The sequence below is a fragment of the Trichosurus vulpecula genome, chromosome 3, assembly GCF_011100635.1.
Source record: "Trichosurus vulpecula isolate mTriVul1 chromosome 3, mTriVul1.pri, whole genome shotgun sequence".
Lineage (NCBI taxonomy): Eukaryota > Metazoa > Chordata > Mammalia > Diprotodontia > Phalangeridae > Trichosurus > Trichosurus vulpecula.
The window spans coordinates 127,647,580-127,675,236 of NC_050575.1; the positions used below are offsets into that span (position 1 = coordinate 127,647,580).

The following is a 27,657-nucleotide window of genomic DNA, read 5'->3' on the forward strand; positions in this document are numbered from 1 at the left end:
ATGACACAGCAATACTTTCTGAAATCACCAGAAAGAAAACCAAAGCATATTCACGTAAAAATTCAGTGGATTTCATCCCGACAATTTCCAGGCTTTGGCTATCCTGACATGCTAAATAAGTGTGTATAAATACAAATACACACACACATCCATATCTCTATGTAGGAATAAATATGTGTATGTCAATATATCTGTAGCTATATCTATGTAGACATGCCTGAGAAAAAGCACTGCATTTTTTGACAAAGGACCTAGATTCGAGTGCCACTTCTGCTACTTTCTGGCTGTGTGACTTTGGACAAGTCACTTAATTCTAACTTCTAAGATCTCCTACAGTTCTAAATCTCATGGCTCTCCTCTGTAGGTATAAGTTCCTTCCTCTGTAAAATGATTAGGGGTTGAGGGGTAGTCAACTATAATAGGGATTACAGTCATGGGCCATCATACCTGGCTCTCTCCTTATTTTTTCAATGGCTGAAGCCATGCCTAAGATGCATTCTCTCCTCACCTCTCTCTCTTAGAATCCCTTGTTTCCTTCACAACTCCAAGTAGTAGTGATGGTGGTGGTGGTGGTGGTGGTAATAGTAGTGGCAACTTTCCTTTGTATAATGCTTAAATTTCACAAAGCACTTTTCTTACAAAAATTCTGGGAAGCAAGGAGTGCAAGTATTTTTATTGATGAACCTATGAGGTAAGGTGACCTGACCAAAATCAACTACAACTGGCTAGGACTCAGGTCCCTTGACTTCTATTCTAGTACTCTTTTACAGATAAGGAAATTGGGGTTCAGAGAGATAAGGTATGGCTCATGATCACACGAAAGCCAAATTCTTAAGGGGGGAGGGGGTGTGTTCTGATTCCAGGAACAATGCTCTTCCTAATACACTGTGCTACTTCTGGTGTGAGCAAGAAGTACCATACATGTACAGAAGACCATAAATGTCTAGCACTTCAAATTAAGAGACCTGAAAGCTCAGAAGCTCCACTCCTCCTGTCCCCAATGTAATATGTGCCTGTGTTTGAGAGAGAAAGGGGGAGAGGAAAAGGAAGAAAAAATAAAAATGTAATGGGGGAATTGGTACACCAGAGAGACATCCCCTTTCTGGAATTCACCCAAGGTCTGGCCTTTCATTTCAAAGGCCCACGTCCAAGTCCTTGGTAACAGGGTTTTGTCAGGGGCACCTTGAAGTTCCCCTGACCTGTGCTGCTCCGTGTTAGCAGCAACAGACAGGAGACAGGCCCCTCTGACACCTATTTAACAGAGGCAGATGGAGAGTGGTATGTATGGGATACCTTTAATTCTCCCTCAGGAACACCCTGCAGTGCTGAAATGTAATTTCCACACAGCCCCTCCACACCAGAATTCACTCTGACCATTACTGACAGAAGGAAATCAAGCATCAAACAAATGGAATGCCAGGACACAAATGGAGATTTACAAAGATTCAGGGAGCAGAGGAAGTCACCTAGGATGGAAAGAGGATGGGAAACCTGGACACCTGAGGATCACTTGGAGTTACTGGTGATAGCCTGGAGCACAGGAGAAGGGAGGAGGGGCCAGGGTATGGCAGCAGGGATGGCTTTTTAAATACAGGGCTGCTGTGAGGGTCAAATGAGACAAAGTCTGTAAAGCAAATCCTGAAGCACTATATAAACACCAGTTTTTGTTGTTATTGTTAAAGTGTTTTTGGTTTTGTTTGTTTGTTTTCTGGAGGGAGGTCTATCTTGTGGAAGAGGGATTAGATTTGGTCTGATGGGCTAAACAGAACAAGACTAGAACAATGGGCCAAAGTTGAAGAAAGGCAGATTTCAAACCAATATAAAGAAAAATAAGGATTTTCAAAAAGTGGAAGAAGCTACCTCTGGAAGGACTAGTTTCCTCATTCCTCAGGAAGGTGCAGGAGAACTAGATGACCTTTGAGTCTCTTTCAACTATGAGTTTCAATGATCCTATGACTGTATTAACTTAGTCCTCTACAAACAAGAAGCAATTTGTTTCAATGAACATTAAAATGCCTAATATATTTACTAGAAGCAGAGCCCTGTGTTCAGTTCTAGGTGAGATACAAAATTTAAACAAAATAAACCCTTGTCATTCAGGAAGATCACAGTCTCATCAGGGATATGACACAAATAGAACTATGATATAAAATAATACATAAATTATTTGTAGAGGTGAAAACAAACTATTATGGAGGTAGAGGGAGGAGAAGGGAGAAGAAATCTGGAAAGATTTCCTGGAGGTAGAAAAAACAACACTGAACTCTAAGAGCAGTTTCTGTAGAAACTGAGGAAGACATGATCGGCATTGGCAAGATAGTCTTAGATGCAGACACATGTTTATTAATAATCCTACATATACAAAATGTTTAAAAAGAAGCTTAACAAGATAATTTCTGACAGCTCAAGATAACAGGAAGAGCTCAAGCTATGTCATCCAACTTTCACACATGACCTAGAGGCATTGACTCCTTCATTCAAGGCAAGAAATACAAATAAATAATGAAAATTATCTTCCTAGGCTTAAAAGCGCATGAACAACATTTTGAAATCCTTTGCCCAAAGTGCAGTGACTTGCAGAGAAGAGATAGGGAACGATGGAGAACAGCTGGAAAACTTAAATTACATTCGCAACAAAGCTAGGCCCAATACTGCTTCTTCCAACAAACCAATAACCACAGCCCAACCTCCCCTTACCTTAAGATGCAGAAGCAGCTCTTAGCTCCCGAAGATAAGCGGCAGAAGCCAAACCTCTGCTTGCTGTCAATGTCAGTAAGCACAAATGTGAAGTTCTGGCCAACTTGGCTCACTGTAAGGCTACAGGAAAGAAAGAACAAAGGGAAAATAAATTGTGCAACCCAGTTCAGTGATAAAAAGTATCTAATCAAACCAAGTCATTGAACCTGTAACATTTCCTTTCTCAGTGAGCCTATGGTTCTCTAAATGAACTTGCACATTCACATTCTTCACCAGAATTAAAGGGAAATTAGTCAATCTCTGGAACCACCTTTAGAAAAGAATATATCACTGTACCTGAAGCTGAAAGAAGTCAATTCCAGGTTCTACTACTAACTAGTAGCATAACCTAAGCAAATGAACTTATTCCTTGGAGTTTCAATTTCCTCATCTGGAATATGAGCAGGTTAGAATATATGATGCCTGAGGTTTCTGTCAGTTCTGGCATTCCGTGTTGAGGAACGTTAGAATAGGTGCTGGGCTTGGAGTCAGGAAGGCTGAGTTCAAATTCCACCCTACATACTTATCATTTTGTGGCCCTGGGCAAGTCACTTCAACTCATCTCAGTCTCAGTTTCTTCATCTGCAAAAATGAGGGGAAAGGGGGCACCTACTTCAGAAGGTTGTGAGGATCAAATGCAATAACACAGGGTATTCCAAAAGTCTTACTGCAGGTCCGAAATTTAATCATTTGAAACCACATAAAGACTTTTGGCACACCCCACATATGTAAAGCAATATATAAATTTTAGCTATGTTCTGTTCTAAGTTCCCTTCCAGTTCTGATGTTCTATGTTTTTAGATCCATTCTAGCCCTAATGTTCTAAATATTCTGTGTTTCAATATCTCTTTCAGTTGTCATTCTTTTTTCCAAGGCACCCTTCTACAGAAGCTCTCTTTACTTCATGTTCTATGATTACATGATTCTAAATGATGTCCTAGAAGTGCTTAGGGTTACTTAGTAAAACCACTTAGAGATACAAGGAACAAGGTGAGCACTTGCTTTCCCAAACGCCATTTTCCATGTAAGATTTTTGAAGCCCAAAGGAGCTCATTTTGGAGCCCAGGAAAGCCAGATTGTTTAACAATGCAAGCTGCTTTCCAAGATAGTGAAAAACAATGCTACAGGAAAGCATTAAACAAAGCAATGTTTTTACTGCATTAAAACAAAAATAAAAAGCACATCACACATATAGGCCCTAAAGTAAAATTAGAATACAACGTCTGTTCTTTAAAAAAAAAAAAGGCAAAAGCACAACCAATAAACCACATTATATGCTAACAAAATATAATAAATTATTTTAAAATTAACACATATATAGCTATTTTAAAATTCTAATACTGGAATTCAGTAATGTTAACTTTAAAAGAGCCTTTAGGACATGAAACACTGGAACATTAGGGTTAAGAGGAGCCTTGCCACACTGCTGTGAGTCCTTAGCTGAGACCTGCGAGGACAGCACAGGCCTAATAAATACTTGTTGAAATGCAATGAATGTCTCTGATGAGATTTTAGCATTAACAAATAAATTTTTTTTAAAAATTCTCAATGGAATTTATGAGCTTTTAAACTTAACTATTTTCTTTCCTATATAAAATACCAAAAATGAATCTATGTATTCTGCACTAAGATTAAAGAAATGCTCTTCTACATCATTCACTTGACAAATTAAATGAATACCATTATCTAGGATAAGATGGTAAATAACAGTTGAAGTGGTCTTCTCTAAAGAAAGCACTCATAATTACTGTTGAGTCCTCAGCACCACATAAGATTTCTAAAAGCCAGTTCTTGTAAATAAAAAAAAAAAACCTGGGTAAAAGATATATGTGTAAATCAAGAATCAAGGAGCCTTTGGGAACCTAAGCGCCTTTAATGGGTTTGATGTACCAAGTCCTATTTGGCAGCATCCTGCAATAGGCACCAAATACCAATACCCTCTATCTCTGCCAGCAGATGTGGTTTAATGGAGAAAGCCCAACATTTGAGTCAGGAGAGTTCAAGTACCAACTCTACTGAACGAGTCTGAACAAACCTCTATTTGCTCATCAGTCAAATGGGGATAAGAGTACTTATATTTCCTACCTCATTGTGTTATTGCCAGGATATGATAATAATAGCAGCAGCTCACATTTATATAGAGCTCTATGGTTACAAAAAAAGAGAGACCACCTGGTTAGTCAAAAAAGTGTTTTAATCCCAGCTCTGACACATACTAGCCATGTGATCCTGGGCAAAGTCACTTCCCGCTCTCTATGCCTCACCTGCTTCATTTTAAAAATAAGGGTAACACTATTTGTGCTACTGGGGATCTTATGAGGAAAGCATTTTGCAAAGCTTAAAGCACTGTGGGAAAAGAAATTGTTGACCAACCATCCAGGGATATGGTCAAGATGAAGCAGAATGACAACTACTGCCATTTCTGTAGGCCTCTAAGGCTTATAGAATATGCTTCTCACCTGCCTGGGAGTGGAAATATGATTAGAACCATTTTACAGATGATGAAATAGCTCAGGGAAGGAAAGTGACTTGCATACTTCCACATGGGTAGTAAGTAACAAAGCTGAGATTACAACCAGGATCATCTAACCTAGCATAGACAAGTGAGGTGGTGGGAAAAGCCCTAGATCTGTAGGCACAGAATCTGGTTCTGAATCCTAGCTCACTTCTTATTACCTGGGTAATCATGGGTAAATTACTTTCTATCGCCGGGTTTTAGCTTCTTTACCTATAAATGAAGGGTTAGACTAGGAATCCTCCAGCCAGGATTCTAGCACACCTTACAGGAGCTCTCAAATGTTATTTGCAAGAAAGTATTTTGTAAATCTTTTTTTCATCTAAAAGAATGTAAAGGCCAAATGTATATCACCATCCCTATTTGCCCCCATCATTATCATCATTACTATCATTTTCATCATCACTACCACTACTACCACCACCACCACCACCACCACCACCATCATCATCATTATCACTTTACAAGATTTTCCCATGACAAAGGAGAGGACTTATTTCAATTTAAAGGGGGAAAATTATATTGTCTGGAGATTGATTGCTGAGGCCAAGAAAATAATTCAGGAGCAAAGGAAAATACATTCTTCTGCCAGGTTTAACCAAGAATGTGAACAGAAATAAGGTAGCAATTTAAAAGGAACATGGTAATAAAACAGGTGTAAGTAATGCTATCCTCCACCCTGAACAAGCCAAGAGAAGAAACACATTTCTATAAAAGTTACAGAGCTGTCGAGGGGACACCCAATGCTACCTTCTTGTGGCTGTTATGTTTTATCTATAAAGCTTGGATGCGATGTTACTATGGTGACTTAATACTATGTTTTAAAGAAGGATTATATGATTAATTTTAACAAGGTTGAGAGCTGAGGATGTGTGAGAAACGAGACTCAAGCTCACATAATTAAAGTGATTGGGGACGAAAGCAAGGCTCGCTTGGGGGAGGGGAAGGCTCATGTGATTGAATTATTTCGCACAACAGGTCAGAAAAATTCTAAGTTACAAATGCGCCCCAGCTTTTTATAAGGTAATGCTTTGTGATCTCACAAATTATGTACCTTCATGAGTTTTATTCTGGGTTTCAGGTTCTAAGATGGTTAAAATAAACAGGCTCAGCTAGCATTCCAAAAAGGTTAGGTGTTGGTTTGGTTGGCATGTGTTATATTTAAATATTTGGTGCTTTGCAAATGCCCATCCAGTCCTTAATCCAAGTATGAGAGGCAGTGTAGTAGAGTGGAAAGTGCTGGCAGAAGACCAGGGTTCAAATCCCAGCTCCAGCATTTACTAGTCATGTAACTGTGCAAGGCACTTCTCTCCTCTGGGATTTAGGTTCTTCATCTGTCAAATGGAGATGACTGTATTTGCCCTACTAACCTCATAGAACTATGAGGTGGAAGGTGCTTTGTAAACCTTAAGGTATTACATAAATGAGAACTGTTACAATTACCTGTCCTTTAATCCTTTAAGAAAAAAAAAAAGACAGGAGATAAAGAGAATGTGTAAGTGGTAGGTTCTAGCAGTCAGAAGAGCTAATCCTGACCTTGGGGATTCAAAAATATCTGGGTTCAATTTTTAATTCTGTATCTGCGTGGCCTGACTTCCCTTCTTTAAGCCTCAGTTTTCTCCTTGATAAAATGGATATAATACAATCTACACTACCTACCTCAAAGAGTTGTTTTATGTTCTAACTGTAAGATCTTGGTTAAAGTATCTTGTAAACTGTGGTGTTATAGAAAAGTATGTTATTATTTTAAAAATCTATGCAAAATACTTCAGAGTTGAATATCATCAGCATGGGCACTTCTCTCACTGATACAGGTAACAATTTTTTCATGTCTTAGTAGTTAATGGTCAACATTCTGGTAATGAATCTCTCTTCACTTAGCTACTCTGGTTCTCTGGTAACGGACACTCTATTTGATAATCAATCAACAAGTATTCATTAAGCTCTATTTGCCAACCATTGTACTAAGCTCTAGGGAGATAAAGAGTAAAAATAGTCCTTGCCTTCAAGGATCATACATTCAAATGGAGGAAAAAAAAATGTATATATACAAGATCCACACAAAGGATACAAGGTAACCTTAGAGATGAAAGTATTAACAGCTCCAAGGACAGGGATCCTGCACCACTGAAGGTTGTTAGGACTTACAGGAGCTTGTCTTCTTTTGGCATTGCCTCCAAGATCACCTCCAGACTTCAACAGTAAGGTTTTAGTGGAGGAACAATAATTACACACTTTCATAATATTTTACAGTTTATAAAGTGTTTTCTTTAGCACCTTTATAAAGGATGTCATGAAAATATTATTATCCCCATTTTACAGAAGAGGAAACTGAAGCTTAAAAGTGATTGGATCATGATCACATGACTAGAAAGTTGGACGCCATCCTCAAGTCACAATGAGGGATGAAACTAGGACTTTCATAAAGATCCTCCTTCCTATTCACAAATAACAATAATCATAAAACCAAGAATGTGGAAAGTGCAACTATTCTACTGCTTGGTTATCTGAGACCTCAAAGGGATTCATTCATTCATTCATGACAAGAAGGATTACAGGATCATAGTATAGGAGAGAGAATATTTAACTTGGAATCAGGAGACACAGATCCTAGTTCTGGCTCTGTCATTAACTAACCTTCAAAGAGCAGTCCCTCCTCTCTAGGCTGTGGTTTCTTTACCAATAAAAATCAAAGGATTGGACCGGATAGACTGTGAGGTTCCTTTCAGCTCTGACATTTTATGTTCCTAAAAGTTCTCTGTTTAGCTTATCTTTTCTCCTATGGGAGAAACTTCTACCATTTGAATCCTGGTGACTTGGAATAGATCAGCCAGGAGAAGGTGCTCCCCTCTGGTTATATCTCTTTTTTTATAGGTATTGAGCTTTTGGTTAACAACAGCTGTTAGTCAGACATCTACTTCAAAGAGAAGGGCACTTTAGGGGGTACCATAGCTTACAGAGGGACACTTACTTTACATATCACTAAATGACAAAGCTCAAAATCATTATATTTTAAGGTATTTCTCCTTGGGCAACTGCTAGTTAACTTATAGTCAGGAATCCCTGTCAAACAAAGGTCTTAAAGGTTTCTGCATGGCAGACTGATTTATCGTTCCACTTGTTGATACAGACTGTAATAATATTAGATATTTCTCCATGCTGACTACTTTTGGAAGAGGATCTGATTTCTTAATAGTTTTTGTTTTCACGTTTATCCTCAACTTCTGCACCAATTCTTTATCTTGCAGTAATCAAATGATCATAGAATGTTAGAGTTATAAGGGATATGAGAATGCAGAGTGAGAATAGAAAAGAACAAAGAGAATTAGAGCTTAAAGGAAATTTAGGACAGAGAACAAAGTGTCAGAATTCAAAGGCCTTGAGAACATAGGACTAACATAGAACATTTAAAAAAATACATAAAAAATGTTAAAGGTCAAAAAGATCTTTAAGATACAGACACATTGGAACTGTGAGAGATCTTAAAACAAAGATTTATTAGTAGCTCATAGGACCTTAGAGATCATTTAGTATAAACTCCTCATTTTACAGATTAAAAAACAAAACTAAACTAAAATTGAGTTGCTTAAAGTTAGTGGCAGAGCTAGAAGGAGAACCAACAACTTCATTCTAGCACCATATTCTTTCATGCTTTCCCAATCCTTAAACTTTCAGAATTTCTCAGGATAAAATTTTTTCATGAAGTTTTCTTTAAAGAACAAAACAAAACAATTCTACTGTAGATGCCCCAAGTAGATCAGGAATTCTGAACCCAATCGGACCCTAATTCTTAGCAAGTCAAAACAACCAAAACCAAAAATAGGAATATCTCCAAAAACAATCTTTTAAGGATAAAGTCAACACTATCCTACATCGTCTAATGTATCTTCAAAGTCCATGTCAACATGAAGAACAAGGAAGAAAAGCAATGTTTATTCAAACCACAGAATCTAACCTTCATGCTGCCTGCCAAGTGATGGTTATTTCTGTCTCCTCCAGAAGCATTTCATTAAATCTTGAAGAAGCTTCCAGGTATAGTATATAAATGGAATGCAGAGGCATGGACCATGTGGATGAAACAGTTGGATTCCAGGTATCACATGAGAGACAAGGTCCATGTTAGCCAAGTCATCATCACCAAACATTTATGGAGCAGTTATATGTGGGCCAATGTACTGAATCCCACATGGCAGCTACTTTTCTTCCACCATCCCTGGGTTGTTAAGCAGGAATGGCTTAATATAGAACCATCTACAGATTGAATAAAGTCCCAAGTCCTTAGCCTGCCATTTAAAACTTTCCACAACCTAGGTCTGACCTATCTTTCCCAGTTTATCCCTCATTCCTCTTCATGTATTCCATGCTCCATACAAAGTTGTTTAGCCATCTTCCTTTATCCCTGTAGAGCACATTCCATACTTTGCCATCACACTGTATTTGCTGATGTTACTCATACATGGAATATCCTCTCAGCCATTTCTGCTTACTAACATTCTACTCATTCTTCAAGAGCCAGCTCAGATGCTATCTACATCTTTTTCCATGAAGCCTTCCCTCATTCTTTCTGTCATAAATAACTCTCTTCACTTTAGTCCATCAATATCAAAACATCTGTACCTCTCTTATGCATTTATCATATCCCAAGTGGTATGTAATTATATGAGGCTCATCTCCTTACTAAATTGTGAACTCTATAAGGTCAGAGACATCACCACCACCACCCCAGACATCTTATTTATTGCTTTATCACCTCTAGTGCCAAGCAAAGCACTCTGTATTGAAGAATGGAAGTTTCACAGATATTTGTTGAGTTGTTGTGAGGATGAAATGAGGTAATATATATAATGTGCTGCTAAACTCAAAGGGCTATAAATGTTAGTTATGATTATTAGTTGAAATGAATAGCCCACTATCTTTTACCGTGTATTTTGTCTCACCAACCCAACTAAGGGCTTTGAGGGAAGGTGGCCATGTGTTATACTTCTGTACTTTGAATAGTATTAATCACATATAAGATGTTCAATAAGTATTTAAAAATTTTTCTTCAGTATGTAATTTCTATCACCATTTGTTTTTCAAATGGAGAGAATGTTACTTCTACTTCAGAGAAACAGTGTGAAGATAAGAGAATAACAAATAATACCAAAATTAAGTATTTTCAAGAAGGTATATTATTTGTATAATTCCTGGTTCCAAATAGAAAAATCTTAAAATGACAAGCAAGATTTAATTTTTTAAAGCATATTTCTTAGGTTCTTAAGTACAAGGCATTGTATTAGGTGTTTGGTCATACGAAAATTAAAATTCTACAATTCCAAGAATTTAGAATTAACAGGCAATTTTATAGAACCTGAGAGCTACAAGGGACCTCACAGGTCATCTAGTCCTCACTTACCCAGATCCACAAATGGTTACCTAGCCTCATTTCGGACATTTCTAATGTTGAGGAAATGACTAACCATGGAGACAGCCTATTTCATGCTATATCTGTTAGAACTATATCTGAGAGCTCTATCTTTTAGAAAAATATTGCTAATGTTGAAATTTACCTTCCTGTAATTTCTACCCATTGCTCCTACTGTTTCTCTCTAGGAGCACGCTAAAAAAGAATAATTCTCCTTTCATAGGACAAGCCTTCATATGTTAGAAAACCCTAATTGTGTAGAGAGAGGATTCAGTTTTATGCCTTATTCTACCGCTAACTTCCTTCCAGAGAGGTATCTCCCCAGGCTACAGCTTCCCAACCAATAAAGTAGGGGGTATTGGCACAGATGATCTCTAAGGCCCCTTCTAGCTCTGACATCCTATGTTCTAATGTAGTCCCTTCCAACTCTAATATCCTGTGTTGTAAGGTCTACTCATACTCGAATATTCTATGGACTGTTAAGTTTTCTTACAAGTTATCTCTTCTCTATTTAACAGTGATTGGGCAAGTCCTATTTTTTTGGACTGACTAACAAACTGTACAACTATTTGCTATGGCCGAAAAGGAAAAAGGACACAGGAATGATTAGGAAGACTCCTTTTTTCTAAAAGAATCCACTAGGACATTACTCTCTGACTCTACTAGAATAGACTCTATGTCCCATAATAATAAAGCCAACACCCTGGGTGCTTAGACTCTGGCCAGAGACAAATAGAGCTAAGATAGTCATTTGAAGTATAAATTGTACTACTGATACTTAGGGAGAAAATCCTGGCATTAAAACCTTTGTATTTCTTGAAAAGGAACTAATTTATTAGTATTTCTAGTCTAAACTAGACTAGATTAAATTTTGTAAAAGTTCAAATTTGGGAACAGAAAGGAGGGGACTCAAATACTATGTTCCTTTTAGGTTCCCAAAAATACTTTATTCTATCAAGAAGAATATTTTATCACACTTAAGGTGAAAGAGATCTCAGTAAAAGAGGGAACTATTGTAAAAGATTAAACTACATCACTAGAGCAACATTTCTGTCCCCAAATTATGCATGTGAAGGAATTATCAGCACTCTGAACTTAGTATATAGAATATTAAAACCTAGAATGCTATAGTAAGGGGCTTTAGAACTTAGAATGTTATAACATAAAATACAGAATATTAGAATATAGACCAGAAGAGCTGGAAGCCTCTTAGAGACTGCAGAGTCTAATCTCATTTTAAAGATGGGCAAACTGAGGCCTAGAGAAGTAAAGTGACTTAACCAAGGCCATAAAGTAACACAGTTGCATGGACAGTATTGGCATCCAGAATCCAAGTTCCATGTCCTGTCCCCTGCATCATACAATTGTTCTATTAGTTTAAAAATGCCTCAAGGACCTATGGTTTCACGAGTGTGGGAGCTCCCTCTACCAACACAGATCATGATCTATAATATGGAATCTTAGAGAGTTGCTTAAAGCTCTGAGTGGTTAAGTGATTTGCCCATACATAGCCATATAATCAGTAAATGTCAGAGGAGGGATTTTAAGCCACGTCTTCTTAATTCCAATATCAGCACTCAATCCACTATGCCATGTCTGTCTCTAGTTTTAAAATATTCATTTAAAAATAACAGCCATGGAAAAAACCAAATCCTCCCAGAACAGATCTCCACTTAACAGAAAGTCATATCCGAACTGCTTAAAATGTTTTTCTTTATTAAAAATACAACAGAATTCTTAAAAATGCCAGCTCCATTACTGCCTACAAGTGTATCATCACCATGATTTGTAATATGCATTTTATCAGTGAGTAAAATCTAGGCTTTACATATAATTGGTTAATATAAATAAATGGGAAACTTACATCAAATAGAAACTAACAAGCAAATACAATCTGCTGGCCTTAGTCAGAAGATACAAGAAGGAAAAGAAATTTGCTTGCTCTATTCATAGTCTATTCATCTGAAAATTAAGGCCAATCTTTTATTTAATGTTGATCACATGTGCACTGACTGGCCTAGAAGTTCTTACCTAATTTCCCTCAGGTAGGAATATTCCTTTCCTCTTCAAATTTCTCATGGCCCTGAGCTTGAATGTCTCCTTTGTACTGACCACATTTAACTGTGCATCATAGGTATGTGTGTACATGTCTCATCCACCTCTGCCAGTGGACTGCAAGCTGAGGGCAGTGGCTGGGTCACTTCATCTTTGTAGCCCCAACACCAGGCACGGTGTTGTGCACATAGGAGGCACTTTGTTGAATTAAATTAGGCATCTGACCAAGATCCAAATTGTGACCTACCAATATGTCACAGAATCACAGAATGTATCAGAGCCAAAAGATGCCATAGAGATCAGTTAGTGTGACTTCTTCATTTAAGTAGGTGAGGAGAAAGTGACTTGCACAAAGTTATACAATTAACAGTAGGAAACATAACTTCAGACTTGAATCTCAGTCACTTTACTCCAAGTCCAGTGCCCTGGTCACTACTTGAGGCTATCTATCTGACTCATCATATCAAGAATGGACAGAGATCACTCCATTTCAAGAGAAGTCAAGCATCTTTAAATCTGATGCACCTACAATTTCTGTTTGCTTAATATACACATATTGTCTCCCTCCTTCTCCTCCTTCCCTCCCTCCCTCTCTTTGTCTCTCCCTCCTTTTCTTTTCCTCCTCCTCCTCCTCGTCCTCCTCCTCCTCCTTCTTCTTCTTCTTCTTCCTCTCTCTCTCTCTCTCTCTCTCTCTCTCTCTCTCTCTCTCTCTCTCTCTCTCTCTCCCTCCCTCCCTCCCTCCCCCCCCTCCAGCTCCACATACATACACATATGCACACATATATGTTATATCCAAAATGCATGAATTTCTGTAATAGCACTTACATGTTTAATATACTATACATAGTAAATAGCAGGAGATTAAATTCTAACCATGCTAACTTGGCAGTTTAAGTTTGCTATTGAAATAAGATTCATAGAATCTTTCATTCATAACACCAGAAGAAACTTTAGAGATGACCAAAAGGCAGCATGGTACAGTGAAAGAGCACTAGGTCTGGAGTTAAAAAGACCTGGGTTCAAGTTGTGACTCTGACACTCACAAGTTATGTGAACTTGGACAAAAAAATTCACTTCTGGGTCTCAGTTTCCTTACTTGTAAAATAGGGATAATAATCCTGTCACTATTACTTCAGTATTTTTAATGGGGGGAAGGGAGGCGAGGGGAATGTGTATATCTTAAAGCAGGGCTGTCCAAAATGCAGCCCATGGGCTGAATGTGGCCCACCTACAAGCATAGATATTTACATAAATGATTTACTAAATGAAGCTGAGCTACTGCAGAGCTCTCACTAAAATGGCAAATCAAAATACATTGTCTATTGTTTCAGTAAAAACCTAAGTTTGGACAGCCCTGCCTTAAAGCATTATTACAGAAGTTATTATTATAAGAATAAAATAATTACAGGGTTTAGAACTTGACAGAGTCTTAAAGATCAAGTATTCCAGCACCCACATTTTCCAGATGAGGAAACTGAGGCCTAGAGAGTTTAAGTGACTTGTGCAAAGTTCCAAAGACATAAACTAACGGAGTTAGAATTTGAACCTAGCTCCTCTGACTCCAAATTATGAGCTCTTGCTACCATACCACTGCTTCTTCTTCACTGTTATTATTTATGCTATAATTTGATCTTCATTTTGCAGATGAGGAAACTGAAGCATACAGAGGGAAAATTACCGGACCAAGGTCACATGGCACATTAGCTAAGGAGTCAATTTTAGATCGTTTGCCTCCCAGCCTAGGACTCTTCCCACTATCCCACGCTCCTCTACCAATGCACAGTTCAAACTTTTAAACTTTTTGATGGTGCCCATAAAATCCCCAGGAAAGAGGATATTGCAACTCTCCCCGGCACATAGGTACTCTAAATCATAGTTAAACAGACAGAATGTTAACAAATAGCATGGTTTTCATTCTCCATAGCAGTTTTATTGACAAGTGTTGTTTTTTTTTCTCTCTTGTAAAGTTTAAAAATCTAACACTACCTGTCCACACAGAAGGGGAAACAAAACTTGGTCAAAGTCTGTAGAACTTCCTGTGGAGAGAAAAAGAGATAATTTATACATCTAATGGGAGCAATAAATCTAACATTAACCACAAGCGCCCAATCTTACAACTCTACCCCTGAAGAAATCTGAGACAGATGAAGAAATATGAGCTTTATCAATTACATGGGGAGGAGGACTGGGCAGTCAATCATGTGAAATAATAAACATGATCAAACTTCATTAAAAATGAAAAATTAATCAAGATTCACACATGGGCAAGCAGCAGGGGCCCGGCAGCAAAGCTCCAAAGGGAGGGAGGAGTTTGCATGGCTGAGTGTTAACACCCCTCGAGGGACCATCTTCAGCATGACCATATGGATCAGACTGAATAACACCAAACCACATGGGCTTGGCCTGGCAGGACCACTTCTGCTGGCACCATTTTTGCCTGTTACCTAGGAACAGAGGGGTCTGGGATTAGGAACCGTTTCCCCACATCAATAGGACCAATAACAAGAAAGAGATAAAGCCAATCGTTCCCAGAGATCATTTTTCCTGAATGTACTCACAATCTTTTCCTTCATTACAACCTCTATTTGCTTAGTTTTTGGTAAAAGTTTCTATTTGTCACCAATTTATTTTGGCATCAAACTGTAACATTTTCCAAGTTTTTTTTTAATGACACCACTATGCTTGTCCTTGTTTACACATTCCCAATTTATCAATTAATCAAAGTAAACTGTTAGTTTAAATGTCTTTTTGAAATAGGTAGGTAGAAAACACTGAACACATTTTTCAGAAAGAGCTAATAATGGAAAGGTGGAGTGCGACTTCAAAACTTCTCATTTGTTGGACAAGAAAACCTTTCCTCAGTAAAAAGTGCCAGAGTGAGAGAATGTTAGTGCCAGAAGGAAGGCTGGGCCACAGAGCATCATACCATAAAACACAGAATGTTGGCCTCAAATGGGATGCCTGAATACAGCATGTTAGAACATAAAACATTAGTCTTGGAAGCTTTAAAACATAGAATGTTAGAACATAAAATTAAATATTGGAACATCAGACCTTATAATGTCAGAGAGACCTAGAAGAGTCCTTAGTAGACAGAATGGTTGAACATAGAACCCAAAAAAGTCAGATGACATAAACATATACCCAGATAAATGCAGGAGGCCATTCAAGTCAGCAAACATTTTTTAAGTGCTTATCATATAGAAGGCAGAAAAGTTACTTAGACAACCTCCTGTGACAAACATAATGAAATGCCTCATCGACACCATTAAAAATCATTAATTCAAATGTTATAAAAATTACACTTGTATCCCTTTCATGAATCTTCTTTGCTCTCCAGTCTTTTCCACTCACAAATTTCAGGAAAAAATGGTGAGCACATTTTTATGACTTTAAGTCTTGGATCTAAGTCGAAATAAGCCTGCCTTACCTTAACGAAGTCCAAATCTGTCAGTGTGATGGAGTAAAGATCAGGTTACAAATGCAGCCCTTTTCCAACCAATAATAATGAGTTATCAATGCTAACTGGATTGATGATGCTTGCTTCATTTAGTTTTAAAACCAGTTCTATCACTCAAGAAAGAAACTCACATCAATCTAATCATCTACTCAATGAAGCAGAAAGCTTTCCCTGCCAGAGCACATTCCTCCTACATAATTCAATTGCGAGTATTCTGTTCTTTGCCATTGTTAGATGGGGACTACATTAACTGTACCACTGTTAAAAAATGAAAGCCAACACTAAACGAACTTTGATTAGGATGAATAACAAAGGAAAATTTCTCTCAATGTGGTCTAAATTGCTGTATCTGTATACTAGTCATATCTGAGCTGTGCTGTCTGTAATACCCTATGTGCTATTTTAAAAGAGGATGTCTTCTATTTAAAGATTAATCACCACCAACTCACACAGAAGAGACTGCTTAGGACTGGAATTAAGGAGAAACAGGGTCCTGGACAGTTCTGCCAGAAACGCTCTCCATGTGGTCCTGAGCAACTTGTAATATTCTGTGTTTTTAAAGCACAAATGTCATCATGTCACAACTCATCCCACTTCCCCCCCTCAAACTCCAGTGGGTCCTTATTACCTCTGGTATCTAATATAAACTCCTTTAATTAGCACTTATAAAGCTTCATAACCTAGCCCTTTTCTCTCTTTCTGGTCTTCCCGAACATGACTCTCTTCTACAAACCTACTATTCCAACCATACTATTTATTGCTTCCTTGCTATTCCATGAACACTACATTCCATTTTCCACCTGTACTCTAGTCCTGCCCCTCATTCCCCTCCCAGCAGAACTTAGACTGTGGCCCTGGGATCTTGGCCCCTACTATGTGAGCTTTGACCTTATCTTGCTTAGATTTAAGACACTAGGATACTTCCCTAACGTTTGCATACCATTAAGGTGCTTAGTTCCTTTCAGACTGAATACTCTTGTCTTCTGTGTTTGAACCTTCTGTGTTCAAAGGTCCCTTCTAACTCTGTGATTCTAAGACTACTATACACAGGCATGAAGGAGTTTTCCAGGCCAATAAGGACACTGTTCAGACAACTAGTAGTGTAGCGGGAGGAACATTCATTTTAAACTCTTTAGGGTCCTAGACCCACTAACACCTTTATTTATACATGTACCCTCCCAATAATTTAAACAAAAGAAATAATTTAAACAAAAAAAGAGAGTCTTCTTTTTACCTCAGGATCAAATTTCCTTCAAAAAGTATATTTTAAATGAAACCACTTCAGCATGTTTGCCAAACAGTCTGTAAAATTCAAACACATATGCTAACAAAGGTATAGAGACCACAAAGACTGATCTCCTCTACCACCAAAAAGCTACAAATGCAAAAAAGGACTTTTCCATTTTTAAGTTGGAACTTTACTGATAAAAATGCTTCGAAGATATCTCAGATGAAGAAATCCCATGACTACTACATTTTGCCCTAAAGTAGATGCACTGGGTAGTTAACAGACCCAGCTTTAAGACTTTCTAAAACATAACAGCTACAAATGTCAAGACATCAGGGATCTGTAATTTCATCAGTCAAGTAACTCAACCAAGAAAGCTGCCTGAGGTTCAGGGAAATTAAACGACTAGTTACTAAACATTGGAGGTGGGACCCAAACCTAGGTATCTCTGACTCCAAATCTAGCATTCTATCCATTGTACTACATTTCTTCCCCTACATAGCAACATCACACATTCTGATGTCAAAAAGGGAGAGGATGTCAAGGGAAAGATAGTGGGACAAATGCTAGGGTGACTGGTCAGTACTCTGGCTAGCAACCTCAGTCATCCTCAACCTCTCTCTCTCACATACTCCACATCCCCAATCTGTTACCAAGGCTCATCATTTCTCCCTTCATGTCTCTCAAACAGGGCTCTTTCTTTCCACTCACACAGCTCATCCTGGTGCAAGCTCTCATCACCTCTTCTCTGTACTACTACAAAAGCCTCCTGGTCAGTCTCTCTGTCTCAATATGCTTCCCACTCCTATCAGTCTACCACACAGCTGCCAAAGTTATTTTCTTAGCCACAGATCCAAATCAAGGCATCTCACTGCTCAGTGATATCCAATAGCTCCTTATTACTTCCAGGGTTAACTAAAAAAAATCCTCTGTTTGGCATTTAAAGACTCCTCAGCCTGGGGATTTCCTACCTTTCTAATCTTCTTACATTTTACTTCCCTCCACACATTCTCTAACCCAGTTACACTGACTTATTTGCCATACTTCACCAACACATAACATGTTCTGATTCTACATTTTCACTAACCTCCATGTCTGGTACATTTTCCCTTCTCATTTCCACCTCCCGGCTTCCCTGGCTCCCTTCAAGACACAGATCAAACCTTGCCCTCTGCAGGAGACATTTCCATTACCCCCACTACAGCTAGTGCTTTGTCTCTAAGACTGCCTTCTGTTTACACTGCATATGTCTTACATGTACAATTTTTCACATTTTGTCTTCCCCACTAGAATGTTAGCCCCTTGAAGACAGGGATCACATTTTTACCTTTCTTTGTATCTCCAGTGCTAACGCACAATGCCCTAGAGCACAGTAAGCACTTAATAAATGTTTGTTAATTGTATATCACTATTTAAAAGTCTACACTTGCCATTTCATCATTTCACCATCAAGTCCATTGATGAATAACAACCCTGAGGCTGCCTAACTTAGATTCAGCCAAGCAGCTCAGTGGACAGAGCACAGTGGACCTGGAGTAAGGAAAACCTGGGTACAAATTTAACCTCAGATACTTACTAGCTGTGTGATCCTGGACAAGTCAGTTAACTACTCAGTCTGTCTCAGTTCTTCAACTGTAAAATGGGGATAATAATAGCAACTATCTCCCAGGGTTGCTGTGAAAAACAAATGAGATAATATTTGTAAAGTGCTTAGCATGGTGCGTGGCACACAGAATGCACTTAATAAATGCTTGCTTTCTTCTTTCCTTTCTTCCTAGGTCTATCTTCCAGAAGAGAGCTACATGTTAGCATGTTACAATGGATTAATACTGGATGAAGAGACAAGACACAAGTTCTACTCCCAGCACTCCCACTTAAGAAAATCACTACTCCATCCTGGCCTCAGTTTTCTCATCTGTAAAACAAAAGAAGAGACTAGATGACCTCTCAATTCCCTTCTCCTTTTCAGCACTAAACATATAGGACTTTATGACTAGACGATTTCAAAGGAACTCTTTAGGTCTCTCACTCTATAACATGGCATAAAAAGCATAATGTGGCCAATAGTGGTTGAAGGTGGGTCTTGAACTCAGGTCTTCCTAATTCTAAAGCTTGCTCTCTACCCACTGTACCACAGCTACCTCTCAATGTGAAAGTTATCAGCCAAAAAAAAAATGATCAGAGAAGGAGATGGGGTCATTATATAGGGAGAATACAGGATAACATAGGAGCAAATCAAAGTCCCCACAAAATTTAAAAAAAAAAAAGATGAAGGTGTCCAGGAGATGAGTAGATAGAGGTCAATTAATCAATTAAGGAGGATGGAGGGAGTGTCCACCTACATGGATGAGCTCTGAGATCAACTAAGTAACCTCTCACTAAGAAATCACTCTTCCAGCCAAGAAGTGAGCTTTTAGTTTGGTCAGCAGTTTCAAAGTCCTTTTTCTTTAATGGATAGTAAACTGGATATTATACATATACACTTATATGTGAGTATATATACATATATGTATATATAAGTAATTGTCATCATTATATCACAAAAAGAAAAAGAGTGCTTACTCTAAAGTATATGTTGTGTTTCCTGTTAAACAGGATAATAATGTTAACAGATGGGACCTCAGAGCAGAAAAGGAACCTGGGACCATGGAGTGAATGCCATGGATAGAAGAGAACTTAGAGATCATCCAGTCTAATACCCTGATTTCACAGAGAAGGGGGCATAGGCCCAGAGAATGAAAATAAGAGGCTCGAGTACATAAATTGTTAGGGTCAGAGGCAAGACTAAATCACTGAATGAATATCTTTCTCATCCTTCCCCCTTCAGAAAATATGACATCACTTTCATATGAAAAATGCTACTCTTCAAATAAGACACCAAAGCTCTGCTTTCCATGTAATACAGACAGTCTCTAAGCTACTTCATTGATTGTTTTGCTTAGAAAATGTTCTCTATCAACCAATTACATGTACTCCTTTTTATAAAACCTATGTCTTTGAGCAGTGTGGTAGAGTGGAAAGAAAACTGAATTGGGAGTCAAAAGCCCAAGACTGGAATTTTGCTAGTTTTGGAGCTGTTGTCAAATCACTTCCCCTCGATGAGACTCAATTCCCCTATTTGTAAAATGAAGGGGTTAGAATAGAGGACTTCTCTTAGCCCTAACATGTTATCCTATGTGCTACACAGAAGAAATGGAAATGAACCAATTGTCGGGGGTGGGGAGGTGGGGAGAGGTAGTGTGAGCAAAGGAGAAGGGCAGCATCCGCCAGTTTCCAGGATCAATCCCAGAATTTATATTTTCACAAGGCTTTTTTTATGTGCAGTTTGATTTCTTAACATTTTAATGAGCCAAAAAAAAAAAGTGAATCTATAGCTTCCAGTCACCACAGTTAAAGTGCAGAGCATGAACTAGATCCCAAGGGGAAGGCAGCCCACCATGTCACTACTGGCTTTAGGACATACACCACCTGGTTCCATGTCCCCAGGTTCCAACTCTTTTCATAATCAAAACACTGCTGACATTATAAACCCCGCACGGGTTTGCTAAAATCCCCCTCAATCAATACGGCCAACACATAACTTATTGGAGACAACAGTGGGCTCATTGATTAAGTTGAGTTCCATAGCAAAGTTTTCAAAATAAATGAGACAAGGATACAGCGTTCAACCCCTTTGTGTCACAAGACAATTTATGAAATGGGCAATTTCCAAAAGGGCCTTTCCCCCCCACCCCCGCCCCAAAACAGACAATCATTGAAGTGGGAAGAAGCCAGAACAGGAAGCAAAGAGAGAGAAGGGGGAAAAAAGAAGGAAGATTTACAAGTAACACCAACTCACATTTCTATGAGGTGCTTTACTATTTACATCCTTTCCTCATAATATTTCCCTGGAGATAAGTAGTACAGGTATCATTTATGTTATACAGTTGAGGAAACTGAAATCTACACAGGTAAAGTGGCTTGCCCACAGTCACTGAGCAGCAGAACAAGGACTTAAATGCAGATTTTTGGTGTCAATTATTGTGCTAATACATTGTTTTTAAACTATGTATTTATTACAATAAAATTTGATGTGTCAAGAGTGTGATGTATCAACCTAAAGAACTAATGTGATATTAGAGTACAATAACAGAAGTATAGCTTCCAGAACAAGGGAAGCAATAACAATGTTCCTGTCCTTTGCCCTAGTTAAATCATATCTAAGGTACATTATCTAGATCTGGGTACCACACTTTGAGAAGAACAATAACAAGCTGGACAGCTTGTCCAGGAGAGATCAACAAAGATGGTGAAAGGTCTTGAAAACATGGCCATATGTGGACTGGTTGAAAAAATTAGGGATATCTAGCATAGAGAAAACTTGGGAGAAAGTAGGATTATAGAATCCAGCCCAACTCTTTCATCTTATGTATGAGGAAACTAAATGATCACCATCCTTGAGTATTTAATGTAAGAAAGAATGTACAAAAGAAGCTGATTTTGATTCAATGTAAAAATAATTTCTTAATCACTAGAAATGTCCAAAAGTAAAATAGGATGCCTTAAGAATTAGTGGATACCCCACCCTCAGCAGTGGTTAGATGAATACTTACTTATTAGGAAGGCTGCAGAGAGTATTCCTGCTTCATGTACAGGTCATAAAATCAAAGGTCATCTAGTCCAACTCCCTCATTTTACAGATGAAGAAACTGAAGGCAGAAATGTTAAATGACTTTCCTAAGATCACGCAGGTAATAACTGTCAGAGGTGAGGGTCAAAGCCAGATCCTCTAACTGCAAATTCAGTACTCTTCCCCTATGCCACACTGGCTTTGGCAGCAGAACTAGATGATCTTTAAGACCCCTTCGAACCCTGAAATCCCACAGTTCTATGAAAACTGCTACCTCCACAGAATAATGAAAGGAATGAAACAAATTCACGCACCAAACCTCAAGCAACTGAGAATGTAATCCATCATCCAGCAGTTAGTACATTTGCAAATGGGACACACATATCTCTCAAGATGATTTCTCACTCGACTTTGCATTCTCCCCAATTATCTGGGCAAAGGAATCAGCAAGTGAGGTCATTACAGTCTTGAAAAGGTGGGAAACAGGGCACTAAACTCTATTCTTCCTTCTAGAAGGATGCTTCTCTCATCTAGCCACAAAACTAGGTGAAAGGTTTTAAATTTATAATTTTTACACCATTACAGAGTCCTGTCTGGAAGCAAAACTTTGAAGGCTAGATTCACTGAAGTTAATTAGGATCATTAATAATGAGAAAGCTATACTATTTCGTCCTGAAAGGGGGAAGGGAGATCCTGTAAGGGCTATCAACATTATTAACATGTACTTTCTTTATTTGCTTTGCTTTATTGAAACCGATAAACAAAAAATAAGTGAGTTTGGCAGCTAGAGAGAACACACGTTTCCCTACATGTATATTTGAACATTCACATACACATGCATGCATGCATACACCACACAAGCACAATACCATGATTAAACTCCTTTTTAAAAAGTTTGATTTTTCTGTGTCCTTTCTAAAAAAAATCAAGGGTTGATATTTAAGAAATTTCAGCAAGTTATTAACAGTTCAAAAGAAAAAGAAAAATATTTGAGATCAATGTACAAACAAGATGGTAATGATCATGCCAGAAAGCAAAATGTGTTTCTTTATGGTTTATTGGAAAAGTGATCTTCTATCAGGACACAATACAAGGAAGGCTGATGGGAAATGCAGACAAGTTCTTTTTGTCCACAAAAGGAAGAAACAATGTTATAACAATCTATGCTTTAGGACCCCTTCCATTTTTAATATTCTATGCTCTATTTTCTAAGATTCTATGATCTAAAGTCACCTTCCAACTCTAATATTCTACATTCTGTGGATTCAAATGGATAGATTGATAGATCAACAGAAGAGAGACAAAAAGAGATTTAATTATCTCACTCTTTTTAAAATGAAGATGCACTACTATGTAGATCACAATTCTAAGCCCTGAAATGCTATATTCCAACCTGTAAAATTTTTTCTATTCAAATAGGCATAAAGATATACTGACCCTCAAGGTCTTATAATTGTAATGTGTATAAACAACTAAAAAGAAAAAAAAGCTATCTTTAAGTCAATTGATTGCCTTAAAAGCAAAATAAAAAATAAATACATTTTATTTAGAAATGTCTACTTTTAGTCATTTCTACTTTAAAAAGGGGGCACTATTTTGAAGTTAACAGAACTTTAAAATATTGATCAATAGATACCTATGTAGTAGTATAAATTAGAAGTTCTTTAAATTTTAATTATCATCAAGGATACTGAAGAACAGTAACTTCCTAAGTATAAAAACAGGAAGAACATTTTTTACTCCAATTTAAGTATGGTACGGTGGAATAAATATAGGACTTGGAGTCAGGGGACTTGACTTTGATGCTTATAGTTGTGTGACTTGGGCAATTCACTCTCTGTGCCTCAATTTTTCCATATATATTGTAGAGGTAATAATATTTGCTCTACATAGCTCACAGAGTTCTAGTGATCTTTGCACTTTGTAAATTAGACAGAGCTATGGAAATATGAATTCTTTGAAAAGAGGGGCTATTTCATTTTTGTCTGTGTATTCCTGGTGCCAATCATAAGTGCCTGGAACACAGAATGCACTTAACAAATATTTATTGAATAAGTAAATGATTTGAAATACCTAATTAAATTAAAAATCTACATTATAGTTAAGCACCAAACTATCTCTTTGGTAAGGAAAAAGTATTGATCAAATAAGCAATTTTATAGCTCAACCCTTCAACTAAACATAAAGTTCCTGATACATTTTTTATTAATTCTATTGACATACTGCCTCTTAAGGAAGAAGGAATATTCCCAACAATATGTTTAAAGTCTCTTACAACTTTTCTGAATAGTGTCAAGGACTTGTTCTACAGGCACTAATTAGAATAGAAATAATGTAAACAGTGCTATGATTCCCAGCCTCAGTTTCTTTGATCTATAATATGAGGGGGTTGTACTAGCAGATCTCTAAGGACCCTCCCCAACAAAGAGTCTGTTCTAAGGTTCCTTCTAGTTCTAACACACAATAATTCTATGGATTTGAATATGAAACTATAGTTCTTGATTATAAAAAATCTTAAATTTTAATAAGCATCTACATGTAAAATTCATGTTAAAAATAGGGTCAAACAGAACAGACTCACGGAAAGGATTTGGAGTCAGAGACATTGGGCCCAAAGCTGCTTAGTTACTATCTGTTTGACTTTCAGCAAGTCATGTAAATTCTCATGACCTCGGTTTTCTCATCTATAAAATTAAGCAGTCGAACTAGGGCCCTTCCAGCTCTAAATTTATCATGCTATAATCCAATGACTATATCTTATAAATCCCCACCAAAAAATTTAACAGAGAAAACTAAAGTTTTTTTTATTTAGAAAAAGGAAAACTCATTTCATCTTTTTCTCTTTTCTTTGTTAACCAAAACATCAAAAACAAAGAATTTCATAGTACAACTTCTATTGTTTCTTTTTATTGATTTAGAATTTTGAATAGAAGGGCTACAAAAGGGGGAAATTGAAATTTATAGCCATTATTAAATACTAAAAATCTTAAGATTGTTTCAGAGTGCTTCAAAAATTAATAAGTAATGTTTTATTTTGCAACTGCAACTCAAAATTGTCTAGGATGTGACAGAATTGTGGTCTGTGTTGGTGGAATGGGCACACATGTTTATGAAATCATAGATCCATGAAGTATTGTTCTAAGTGCTTACAATTTGCATCAAGGATATCAGTAATGTAAGTCATTGAGCTGAACATCCTTACAAAACAGTAATGAAGTATAACTCTCAATATATTGTGACCTATACATATTTCTAAAATTTTGCTTAAATGGATGCTATTTTTAACATAATGTAAACATTAGTTAGGAATGTCTGAGGAAACAGAAAATGAATTTTAAAACAACACAAAACGAAAACAGATCACATTAAGACAAGGACCCAAATAACAAAACAACAGTATTTCAGTGAAAAACTCACTTGCTCTACATTGATACTATTTAGTTACTTCTCCCTCCATTCCAAAGAAAAAGAGCATTGATGGAAATACTATTTTGTAAGCATATTAAAAGCTGTCAGAATTTAAATATTTGAAATGCACACAAAATTGTGCACAGATGGGCAACTTTTCTGCTCACATTAGTCTTTTAAAAAAAAAATCTTTCATTACCAAGCTCAAAGTCCTTGAATTTTTTAAACTTAATTGTGCCTCCATTTCTTAGAATTCACACCCCAAGGCCAAAGCTTTCCTGCCACCAGTCCTTCAAATCTGACTTGGACATTACACGGGAGGAGGCTCCAAGCCTCCCTGAGGTCTGAGCCCTTTCACCACATACGAAAAAGCAGTCGATAATGGGCCCGTGTTGAATTCACTGCTCTCTAAGGCTCCTCCTGGGACCCAGGCCTAGCAGATGTGATGAAAAAAAAAATCGTGTCAGAGAAAGTAGCTGGAGTTTGTGGTTTAATGACAACTTAAACCTTTAAACCAGTACAACCAAAGTACTAACAGGACAAACTGCTACCACTTTGCTAGTGCCAAGCTCCCCAATGAAATTAACACTTCTATCTACAACATCTCCTACAGCCCCACAAAAACCATTCTAATTTTTAAAAATACATTTAGCAAATGCAAATATCTGCTACAGCCATAGGGATAGGATAGAAGTATTTTAAATATAAGTTCTTGATTATATTTCATACAATTTTTATTTGTCCAATGTATTTTCTCATCTGGCTGTGTCTGGATGCCTGAAATAGGGAAGAACAATATGATTATAAGATCGGAGCTAATTTCATGGCCAAAAGTCACCATGTGAATGTACACTATTAGTGAACTAGGGATCCCAAAGAACCACAAAGGCTAACAATTATTTTGAAGCTTACTCAACTTTAGAAAAGAAAAGGACTATTATGAATTATTTGAACTTCCCGGTTATTAAAATCTACTACCCAAGGGAGATTTGTTTAAACCATGAGTGGCTACAGTGTTCTACAACTCCTGAGAACTCTTTGTCTAACGTAATTACATGGTACTAAAAAATAGATTTAAGTGTCTACATGGGATAACATTTTCCAAATTCTATAATTCTGCCTTCAGATGATAGGCCTTTCTTAACCCAGCATTTCGAAAGCCCTATTCAGTCCCAATGGCAGACCCACTTAATCAGCAATCATTGTTCTGGTAGGCAGGACTTTGTTGTCAAGACAAGGGGGTAAGGGGGTAGTGAGAGAACCTTAAAAAAAAAATCGCCCCCCCCCAACTGGCATAAGAGAAAAAAAGTGATCTTTCTCAAACAGGGCCAAATTTATGCAAATCTTTTATAAACATTCACAAACATTTATTTAGCTTTTGAAATGCTGGCCTCATTTGAGGGCATGGAAATGAGAGGGGGAAGTCGGAAAACGCCAAGGACAGCTTAGGGGCCCCGCCATGCTGCATAAATATTCACAAGGAAGATTATAGGATTCATGTTCGGCTGTCTTAGGTTTCTCCAAAGTCCACATAGAATAGCAAAGAACAAAACTAACGAGAAGTGGAGCAGATGTTAGACAATGCATCAGCCTCTTTTCCTCTCTCACTTGGCTATACTTGGGCGCTTTTATATTTTCTTTCAATATGGTTAGGTCATTCAAGGATTCTCCTATACACTCTGTATTGTGGATACAGATCTATAAGCTGGGGCTCTGTCAGCTTTCCAAAAGTTTCCAATGAAAAGGCATTATGCAAATTTTACCTCTCTTACCCTCTTTCAGGGGGGAAAAAAAAGAGAGAGCCTCCAGTATGTAGTCATTGGAGTATTGGAAGCCCCTGAATTCATTTCAGTGAGGCTGTGTTTGCCTTAGGGCCACGCTGCGTGTTTTGACAGTAGATCCCCCTAGATAGCTCGGATTAGTGGGGCTTGTTTAGATAAACTCCAAATCAAGGCCTTCTCTAGGTAGACAGCTAGATGTAGCTACTGAGTTTCCAGCTGCCTCCTCCTTTCATCCCCAAACAACTGCAGATTCACAGTAGCTATCACAGCCACAGGCTATGTCACATACATAAGTACAAAATTAAAGGACCGCTAAAAGAAGCCTTTGTAAGTCTTAGTGCTAAAATAAGGAATCTGTACAGCATGGTTTACACAAATTATCCAATGTACTTCCCAGTAAGGCACTGAAAATCATCATCTAACAAGACGTGTTAATAAAGGTCCCTAGGTGCCAAAAATGA

At 37.6% G+C, this 27,657-nt stretch overlaps 1 protein-coding gene across 4 annotated transcripts in view; it reads right to left on the minus strand.

The window, feature by feature from the left end:
- The window catches only part of DENND1A (DENN domain containing 1A), a 697,281-nt gene that overhangs the window by 482,135 nt on the left and 187,489 nt on the right, over positions 1-27,657 (minus strand). For all 4 annotated transcript variants that reach the window (XM_036750170.1, XM_036750168.1, XM_036750169.1 and 1 more), the window contains exons 4-5: positions 14,697-14,746; positions 2,698-2,817 (exon numbers count right to left, since the gene is read on the minus strand). In XM_036750170.1, the coding sequence (XP_036606065.1) occupies positions 2,698-2,817; positions 14,697-14,746 (170 nt within the window). The remainder of the gene's footprint in view (positions 1-2,697; positions 2,818-14,696; positions 14,747-27,657) is intronic.